Below are 11233 nucleotides of genomic sequence, written 5' to 3'. Positions count from 1 at the left end.
TTCCTCACAGCCACAGAGCGGGACGCGCGCAGCCCCGCCCACCACCTCTGAGTCGCGAGTACTCATGGGAAATGTAGTATTCTAGTGAATCTCCGATTTAACTAGTTCTTTGGTTGTTAATACCACATACACCGATCAGCTATAACTTTATTATTATTATTATTATTATTATTATTATTATTATTATAACACTGTGGCAGGTGAAGTGAAAAACACTGATTATCTTCATCTGCAGTGGCATCTGCCAATGGAGGGGATATATTACACAGCAAGTCAACAGTCAGTTCTTGAAGCTGAAGTGTTAAAAACAGGGGAAATGGACAAGCATAAGAATCTTGCCACTTTGACAAGAACCAAATCTGTGACGGCTGGATGACTGGGTGAGAACTTTGGCAAAACCAGCAGGTCTCATGGGGTGTTCCCAGCAGGGGCACACCAGAGATTTTGCACCCCATTCAAATATATTAATTACACTGGGCCCCACAACTCTGCAAAAATACTAACTGAATGCATTTGTAGGGCCCCTGTCAGTCACATGCCCTTCCCCTGGCATGCTGTGGTCAATACCCACCAAGAAAGGAACCACCTGTGAAGCATCAAAATGGTCATGGGCACCAAAGGCAGGCCCACTGATGCTCATGGAGGCCCCACCTTACAGCTTACAGGACTTAAAGGATCTGCTGCCAACGTCACTGTGTGCATTGAAAAAGATGGGATTTATATTATTTTTACATTCAAATATATTAAATGATTTTGCGTTAGTCTTAAAGGTGATATCGATTTTTGTTCAGTATTTTAAATTGTTCTCTAATCTAAACATATTAAAGTTCAGGGACATTTTTCATTGGTTGGGGAAAAACTGCCTAGATACAGTTTTACACATCAGTTTACGACCCTACCCTGTTTGTGTTTTGGCCCTAGAATGTAATGAGCTGAGGTTTGCCTTTATGGTGGTCTCCTGAATAAGCTGGTGTGCTCTGATCTGCAGTCAGATTGAGTATATACTACTGCCCCCTTGTGTCCATTTGTGCAAACAGGCAGAACAAACTTACACGTTTCCCAAACATTCAAAGTGTTTTACTCATTACAGTCGACCACAATCCTCTGGTCAAATATGGATCCGGAGGACAAATCTGTCCTTCCATCCACTGGCCACTTTATTAGAAACCCCTACCTTGTAATTCCACTCACTGGTCATTTTATTAAAAACACCCACCTTATGCTTCAACTCACTGGCCACTTTACTAGAAACGCCTACCTTCTCCTTTTACTCACTGGCCACTTTATTAGAAACCCCTACCTTGTAATTCCACTCACTGGTCATTTTATTAAAAACACCTACCTTATGCTTCAACTCACTGGCCACTTTACTAGAAACGCCTACCTTCTCCTTTTACTCACTGGCCACTTTATTAGAAACCCCTACTTTGTAATTCCACTCACTGGCCACTTTATTGGAAACCCCTGACCTTGTGCTTCTACTCACTGGCCACTTTATTAGAAACCCCTGACCTTGTGCTTCTACTCACTGGCCACTTTATTAGAAACCCCTGACCTTGTGCTTCTACTCACTGGCCACTTCATTGGAAACCCCTGATTTCTGCTTCTACTCACTGGCCACTTTATTAGAAACCCCTACTTTGTAATTCCACCCACTGGCCACTTTATTAGAAACCCCTGACCTTGTGCTTCTACCCACTGGCCACTTTATTAGAAACCCCTACTTTGTAATTCCACCCACTGGCCACTTTATTAGAAACCCCTGACCTTGTGCTTCTACTCACTGGCCACTTTATTAGAAACCCCTGACCTTGTGCTTCTACTCACTGGCCACTTTATTAGAAACCCCTGACCTTGTGCTTCTACTCACTGGCCACTTTATTAGAAACCCCTGACCTTGTGCTTCTACTCACCGGCTGATTTATTAGAAACTAGGGGAGTGAGTGTATGTACTGGAGTTGGATGCAGTGCAGGCTCTAATATGCAGTATTTATGGAAAGAATGAGGCCCAGAACTCTCCTTTTCTGTTGTTTATTGCAACATAGTTTACAGTACAGTAACCGCCAGCCCTGTACTCAGTATATGAAGAGTAAAGAAAATAAAAGACAATTAACGGGCTTCTTTTCTCCCCAAAAAGCACTTTTAAAATGACTCCACTGTTTGTTTGTTTAATCATGAGGCTAAACCTGCTGGGTCTATTTACAATGTACAAACTGGACGTGTACGCAGGGTAGAAAGGGTTTACACGTATTTACATCCTGGATAAACACCAACGCTCACACACACAAAGTCAAGAGGGAAAGGGATACACACACACAGACACACACACACACACTCATTTACTCCTGGTTTCAAACGACTCCCTCTGCTGTTGGCTTGTGGTAACGTGTGGATGCAGTCACTGGGTACAGGTTTCTCTCCCCAGGTCGCCCAAACCTGTTCATCACATGTTCATTAAGAGCAGCCTTTCATTTCAACTGAGCGTGTGCTTTTAACCCCCAGACCCCCACCCCAGCCTCTGGTATGTTCACTTAGACCAGCCATGCTTACTCCATTAAGCACAGTCACTAGATCTGGATAGTGCTACATTCAATTATTATTTTATAATTATTTTATTTATCCATGTTTGAACTCTCTGACTGCTGTTCAGAATTTGGTACGGCCAACTGACCACAGCACCCCCCCCCCCCTTTATAACTTGCCATCTACCCACCTGGAGAGAACACAGGCAACATGGCCACATGTATATCACTGATGTCACGCAAGAACCTCACATCTCTAATAGCAACTTTACAGGAGAATAAAAATACCTTTTTAACTTTTCATGGACGTCAATGGAAAAATATTTTCTTCCAAGTCATTTTGGAACATCTTTATTGGTCCGTTCATCATGAAACTTTGACACAATGTAAAGAACAACTTTCATCTTAACGTTATGTCAAAATGTGAAAATCGGCAAAAATGGAGACCCCAAGATCTTTGTGACAGCAGCGATATGCATTTTGTTGCATTTTTAAGGTTTAGTACATAGCTTAGGCCCATTGTTGTTCATTTAAAGCCTTTTTTAAAAAAAAAAAAAAAAAAGGATGAAAAGGCAATGCTTTATACACAATTTAGGCTAAAAATTTGCTCCAAACTTGAGTTATACTGTTAAAAATGATTTGGGTTTGTTCACAAATATTAATGTATTAAAATAAAATGTTAACAGTATTTACTACAAATCTACATTTGAGGCAGATTATCTTATGTTTGAACAGGTTTCAGGACAGAAATGTACTTAAGCAGCACATTTCCTGCAAATATTGCTATTAACCTTTGGTCCTGAACTTCAGAATGAAGTATAAAATAATATGTGATATTTTGCTAGTTTGGATAAATGCCTGAGAGACGGATGAGAGGGGAGGGAACTCAGAGACCTCTGGACTGGAGCCCCTGCTTTGTGGTTGAAAATCATATGTGGAGCCAGGAATGAGAGACATGACAGAGTTAAAAGAGGAGGGGGGGGGGTGACGGGGTGGTGGAGGGTTGTCAAGGACACGTAAACAAGATAGAGATTGAATTTATAGGGCGTCAGATTTGGAAGGAAAGGCTTCAGGCATGTTCCTCCTCCCAAAATTGAATTATTTTATAAAAACTTAAAACACTTAGTAAATAATCCTTTTATTAACATATTCATTAATTAAATTGAGACTACAAAGTGAAATTAACTCAAATGATAAAATGTTAGAATTTTAAATGAATGATTTCATTTACTTCAGTCAGTGTCTCAAAGTTTACAGAGGAGATATTTTTAAGCCTTAAAGCAACAATATGGAAAATTGCCATTTCTTCCTCCTGGGCTCCCCCTACAGTCAGGAAGCATAATTGGAGCTTTAAGCCACCACTAAAGGATATGTCTTTTCTGGACGAGCTACAGAACCCAAACTGAAAGAAGCTCCACCAAAGTTACACACTGCAGTGAGCAGCGTGCTGAGCCCAGAGTAGCAACGCCAGCAGCACTGTTCCTCCTATTACAGATCAGTGGAGCCTCACCATGTTCAAAGCTGTTATTTCAGGGTGAAAATTCTACACAGTGTTGCTGTAACACAAATCTACACAATCGAGTTTTGGTTGGTCAAGATGGGTCACAGGTGTTTCAGAACCGGGGCAGAAAAAGCTGTAATCAGTGTCCACTGTTTTCCTCTCACTGACGTCCTCACTGTGCTTTCAGTGGTACAGTTAGACTGTATGATATCAATCAGTTGATATGACTCACATTTTAATCTGTTTATGGTTAGAGGAAATAAAACATCATCATAAAAATCATCCTATTATCATCCTATTAAGTGAAAAAATAGATGCATTTGATCAAAAGCTCATCTCTCTCTCTCTCTCTCTCTACACACACACACACAGAATCAGAACAGTTCTGCCATCATAACAGCACTCAGTCTTTATACCACTTTAATATTCCATCAGATTAACAGAAACAGAGCAGGCCTCGGCCCAAACCACTACTGACATGTTTGGAGAGCGAGAAAAATACTGGCATTTCTCTGATAACTGGCACATAATACACACCCACTCCCACTCACACACTCACATACACACACACAGTAATTGTGCAGTAATAGTCTGATAAGTCATTAAGAGGTGGGAGATTTTGTGCTTCAGAGGTAACACACACTGCGGAACACAGTTACACCACTGATACAGGCAAACACAACATAAAACATAATGACAACGCAAAATGAAGATGCTGTGTAAAGTGTACGAGAGCCTTAAAGTCTCAATCAGAAATCACTGCTTTAGTCCTTTTTGGTTCTGCAATAATGGAGGTTTGAGAACATCAACAAAACTATGATACAGTACTGTTCAAATATCCCAGTCTCCCCAATCCCCTGTATAGATATATATATATATATATAGTCAGTGGTTTAGCTCCTCCCCTAAACAACTCTATAGATCATATATATCACACATATAGTCAGTGGTTTAGCTCCTCCCCTAAACAACTCTATAGATCATATATATCATACATACAGTCAGGGGTTCAGCTCCACCTTTAAATGACTGTATAGATCATATATACCATACATACAGTCAGGGGTTCAGCTCCTCTCACAATTACTGTACAGATCATAAATATCATATATAAACAGTCCGCAGTTCAGCTTTTCCCCCATAAGAACTGTATAGATTATATATATATATATATATATATATATATATATATATATATATATATATATACACAGTTAGGGGTTCAGATCCTTCCCCAATTGACTGTACAGATTGAAAAATAAACTAATATACAGTCTGCAGTTCAGCTCCTCCCACAACGACTGTATAGACCATATATATCATATATAGAGTCAGCTCCTTCCCTCTCGTTTATACAGCTCGTAGATTCTTGTTAGAGTGGAGGTTCTCGAGGAGAACCGGAGCTCCACTCTGCTAATGCTTTTGTTGGTTTGCTGCTGGTTGGTTTTTCCAAAGGTCTCTCAGCGGGCACCGTCCAGAGTAGTCTGCTGAAGGTACTGAAGGCGTAGGAGAGGAGCTACTATTGAGGATTCTGGCAGACTGACTTACGCTAGATGAGTGTCTGCACATCTATAGAGGGGTCAAAGGGTCAAATGAGTTTTTATGATCTACTGATTCTGAACAGTAGTGTCTGTGACTCTGGACCTCGGCAGGTTCTGACTGGACTTTGACACATTACAGTGCACGACGTTACTGTCTTTCAGCTTCCGGCAGCAGCAGGGACATTTAAACCACTGAGCTGAGGCATGGGGATATCACACCTCTCACACACACACACACACATGGTTGATCGACCTGTCCACGGAACACTTCACAGAACTAGTGAAAAAGTACCACAAGTCAAATACATACACACACACACACATACACACATATATATCTTAAAGATACTGCATGTTACTCACAGTACATCCACTGACTACACTTTGATGGATGATGGAGGAAACAGATGCCACACACACACTCCCAGGCACACACACACACTCAATACTTTCCACTGGTTGAACGATGGGCCTATGTAGTATAGAAAAAAGGTAGCTGTTACTGAGGTTAACATTCCTTTACAATGTTCAACATCCATATCAGTTCATCGTTTACTGAGGAGTTTGCATATGCACCCATATACACACACAGTACACACACTCGCTCACACCCACTCACACACTCCTTTGAAACATTTCACAATTAGTAGTACGAAGGCCATATAACTCTGTCTATAAAATATATTAATTCATGAGTTTATTACACTTGGTCTCTAGAGTAAGTCAGTATTTTAATGGCTCTAAATTGTGCTTTACAGCAGAAAGTGCTAAAACTAAACGGCTTCAGTCATCGCCAGACGCTCGTGCTCAGTCAGGAACCGGCCTCAGTTCTGGGACAAATTCATCAAACTGGGGTTTTCTGCATTGTGGAATTCATAATACATTTTCCAGTAATTATTTCTGAACACCTTTCATATTTCACAATGGTGACTGATCTCATTCTGTAAAGTGTTAAAGATTCAGGATTGAGACACAGGAAATAAGGCTCATGTTTGAACGTCAATTTCTGTTTTCAAAAAGTTTCATCAGCTTAACATTAGTATGAAGTATAAGGTATGTCAAATGTAATAAATGGGCACTTGTTAACAGGCGCATTTACTTTTCAGAAAGTGTCATATGTATTAAACACTGGTGGGTCTTTTTATTTTTATTTGATCTCATTATTTTAGCTTAGTTTAGCTGAATTTGAATCGGGACTTAATCAGCTTCACCATTACATGGATTACATTAAATGCAGGGGCTGCGTCCCAATTGCACACTACACGCTAATACTGATAATAAGGTATATACTAATATTAATAGTGCTGTTTTGGAAGGATACTACACAAAATATTAAGGTAGTGACCCGTTTAGTGACCCGTACTAACAGGAAGTGATGATGCCAACATATGTCACAGCAAGTTCTCCTGATTCTGCACCATTATCCATGGATCACTGCTACATCATTATCCACTATCCGTGCTTTTTTCAGTCATGAGTGGCTCCCCTCTTTCTGTTTCGCATTGCATTGTTGGATAATAGATCCTACGTCCTACATACTCATACACAAAATTAGTCAGCATTAGTCAGTAGTATGCGATTGGGACGCACCCAGATTATATCAGATTTCTTTTGTTTAGACTTTTCCATGTTTCCGTTCATTTCAAATTCAGATGATTTCAATTACACTTCATCTGTATTTGAGATTAATTTTACATTAAAATAGTCTGGAGTTTAAGCTCATCTGAATTTCACATGAGTTTAAATCTGGTCTCAATCAGCTTTAATACACTTTTATTACACCAAAAAGAGTACTATTCTATTAAGTTCTATTTTAGCATTTAATTAACTAAAATTTAAGAGCAACAAGTTTAAATTAAGCCCAATCTGCCCAATTTCCACAGCATTTGTGTTTGTTCTCAGTCAGCTTTAGCTTTAGACTAGTATACGTCTTCAATACCCTAATTTAAAGAATCAGGATTAGAGTACTGTAAATAAGTGCTAATATCTGTTGTTTGTCAAACATGTGGGATTTGTCTTTTAATTTTAGCTGAACTGGAGGCCGCAGTTCTGTCTGGCAGGCACGGCCACGTGACCAAGACATAAAGAACCACTACTGAAAGAGCGAGTGAGCGGAATGAAATATCACGTACGATAAGTCGCATCTCTGAACTCATCTGGAAGAGTTTCTACTGTAGGTCAGTCAGCGTTATCAGGCCTGTCCTGTGATCCGGATATTTACAGCCCTGGGTACTGCTTCTTATTTTTCCCCGGTGAAGGAGGCGACCCTGTACGATTGATTTCTTTATTTACTTTTTTGGTTATCTCTGTCCACCTTCAGCAGATTTTCAGAAACAACTCAGGACAGAGTCTGTCCTCATCAACATGGCAGTGGTGACCCTCCCCATGAGCTTCCTGTGCTTCTTTCAAACTGTGCTTTTCACGCTTCCTCTACAGTGGATCATCAACACTTCCGAAGCAGCAAACTCTGGCTTGTTTCGGGAGATTTGAGCTGGTCAGTTTATCTACTGTAGCCTACTTGGAACTGATATGCTTCTGGATGGATAGCAAACACATCACTGTCACATGATGTCCATCTATATTTATATATATATATTTATATCTATTTATATACTTTAACTTTATACTTTTTGATATTAGAAATTGTCAACAGTATATAAATCCATACATATAAAAACGACGCACGCACGTATTTGAACTCACCGTATGTACAGTTTGCATATGTGTCACATGGGGACTGTGCTATAGACGCTATTCGCTACAACAGCAACCGACCGAGAAAGCAGGGTCATGGGGGTCGTAGTGGCGGCTTCTCGGCCGTTGCAGAGATTATTGCCATGTCTAAGGTCAGATATGGGACGGACAGCAATTCATCAGAGTGGACTGACGTACCACAGGCACCACCGATAACCACCAGCCCGCCCCTCAGGGGGAACCAGCCCATTCATGCTCCACCCACATATGCGATGTTTCATAGCAACAGTTGCTAGGTTAGACAAGCTTTACAGAACTTTGACAGACAAGGTTTGTCAGAAATGCCAGTCGTCCCTATTTGAAACTGTGACACACAACTTTACAACCCTCATTCACCTGGATCAGGTGTGCTAGATTAGGGTGGTAAACAGGGTGGTAGATCTCTAGGATCAGGAATTGCTGGCAACATGTTCTTTGTGTGCGTCATGTTCTACAATGTCTTGTCAAGCTGCGTCAGAAATGATAATTATAGAGAGCTACAGGGGGTTCTTCAAGGGTTCTTTAGTAAAGGTAATGGTTCTATACAGAGTCGAAGCCTAGGCTCTATCATCAGGAGATCACTTGTTTGATCCTTGGGCATGCCACAGCCATCCGTAACTGGAGGTCCCAGAGAGCATGGCTGTTCTCGTTTTCTCTGGGTTGGTAGGTCAGCTCCCCCATCACTCACTGTGGGTGATGCTAGCCAGCGCAGATGGCTGTTAGCTGAGGTAACAGAATTAGCCGTTAGCGTTCTCGTCCAAGTGCATTTTGCTGTTGCATTAGTGGCAGTTTAGAAAAAAGTGGTTGGCTGGTCTTTGAGGAAGCAACTTCACCCTACAAGTCCTTTACCCATCCAGCAATAGAAGCATCATGTGGGGTCTTTGTGAAAGGATGGGACTACATTATGGAGAAAACTGGTTCTATATACACTACATGGACAAAAATATTGGGACACATCTCTTCCTCACTAAATGCAGGTGTTCTATTCAGTCCCATTGTCACAGGTGTATAATATCAAGCACCTACCATGCAGTCTGCCTTTAAGCACTCTTGTGAAAGGATGGGTGGTTCTAAAGAACTCATTGAATTCCAGCATGGTGCTGCAGTAGGATGTAACCGTTGCTACAAGCCAGTTGGTGCAATTTCTTCCCTTCTAGATATTCCACTGTAGATCAACTATGAGTGGTATTATTGAAAAATGGAAGCGATGCTTAGGAGCCACAGCAACTCAGCCATGATGTAGCAGACCACGTGAAGTTACAGAGAGGGGTCTCTAAGGCTGCAAAAGGGGACCAACTCCAAATTAATGGCGATACATTCGGGATGAAATTGAGATAAAATCTCCCTCAGGTGCAATGTGTAAGTGTCCCAATACTTTTGTCCATATAGTGTAGCACCAAATAGGGGTTCCTACTATTGTGTTCTGTGTTCTGTAAAGCTTATCAACCAGTAACAGTAAAAGGACATTTGTGGGTGGAGCATGGAGAGATCAATCAAGGCAACCCCCCGCCCCAAAATATACCCTGCTTTGATGGCACCCGCTTGTGATCAAAGAGGTTTACGTTCAAATAAAAGTGGGACATAAATGGATGAGGACTGGAGGGTTGGCCGCTTGGGGTCAGTTTGGTGAGAATGCATGACCTCGTTCAGCAGCTACCGCATCTGGGTCATCATGTGTCGTTCTGTGGATCCGTCCTGCTAAGGCTCCAGTCTGTTTATAGGGAGCCGTCTACTGAGATTGGGCAGCTTGTGGAAAGAATGGAATCTGGTCAGTTTTAGGATAGCGTACAGTAGAATTCAGCCCCTCACAACACGACAGCCCTGCACTGTGTTTTTCCTGTGTTTTAGAAGGGTGGACCTGCAGGCCTGATGATCCTGAGTCTGTCACACTGACGTTGCACGGAGAGATTATGCATACTCTACGCCCCCCGACCCCGGACTATACAGAACATAAAAATACACACAACAACAACTATTATTATTTAAAAAAAAAGAAAAGAAAAGAAAGAAAAATGTGGGCGTGGCCTAGTGTCCACTGCTTGCTTTGCTGCTCCCCGATGTCCAATCAATGATGATGAAGCTCAAGCTCATTATCATAAACAATACACCCAGCCCGGCAAAACAGGTGGCCTGAGAGAGAGAGAGCGAGAGAGAGAGAGAGAGGGGGAGAGGGAGAGGGATAGAGAGATTTTTATATGATCTATATTTATTTGTTTCTGTAACCATGTTTTTAAGATTAATATATGCAAATGAGCTCTGTTCTGACTGGCTGTGCTATATTGTGTCTCAAGCACTCTACACTGCTGTAGACTGAATAGGTATATCTAGAATGCAGAGTGATTGCACAGGCCTAACAATTCTGAGATGGTTGCTATGAAGTTGCTAGATTGTTGCTATGTAGATGCTAAGGAGTTGCTAGCAGGTTGCTATGCAGGCGCTGGTCAGTTGCTTTGAGGTTAGGATGCAGTTAGGTAGTAGTTATATGATTGGCAATAACCAGTTGCAACGCCATGCAGTATGTGATGGTTTTGTAATGGAGTGTCGCTAGGAAGTTGCTGTGGTTGTGGTTTCTATGCTGAGGAAAATGTAGTGATTGCACAGAGGAAGCAATTTCCAGTTGGTTGCCATGGGGTTGCTAGGTAACTGCTTGGTGACTGTTATATAGATGCTAAGGAGTTGCTATGGTATCCCTGCAGATTGCTATGCAGTTGCTAGGATAATGGTAAGGTGTCAATAACTAGTTGCTATGCCATGCAGTATGTGATGTTTACTAGGGTGTTGCTAGGGGCTGCTGAAGAATATGCAGAATTACTGCACAAGAGAAACAATTTTCAGGTGGTTGCTATGAGGTTGCTGAGCAGTTGCTAGGTGGCTTCAAAGCAAATACTAAGAAGTTGCTATGGTATCCCAGCTGGTTCCTATGCAGTTGCTAGGCG

General features: G+C 41.4%; 1 protein-coding gene across 3 annotated transcripts in view; it reads right to left on the bottom strand.

Annotated features, from left to right (window-relative positions):
• Positions 1-4426: 4426 nt before the first annotated feature.
• The window catches only part of slc38a3a (solute carrier family 38 member 3a), a 76320-nt gene continuing 69513 nt past the window's right edge, over positions 4427-11233 (bottom strand). For all 3 annotated transcript variants that reach the window (XM_072666589.1, XM_072666590.1, XM_072666591.1), the window contains one exon: positions 4427-10427. In XM_072666589.1, the coding sequence (XP_072522690.1) occupies positions 10323-10427 (105 nt within the window). In that variant the 3' untranslated portion in view covers positions 4427-10322. The remainder of the gene's footprint in view (positions 10428-11233) is intronic.

Source organism: Salminus brasiliensis, chromosome 21 (genome assembly GCF_030463535.1).
Source record: "Salminus brasiliensis chromosome 21, fSalBra1.hap2, whole genome shotgun sequence".
Classification (NCBI taxonomy): Eukaryota; Metazoa; Chordata; class Actinopteri; order Characiformes; family Bryconidae; genus Salminus; species Salminus brasiliensis.
The sequence above is the reverse complement of the archived record's forward strand: the minus strand, read 5'-3'. Positions and strand labels throughout refer to the sequence as shown.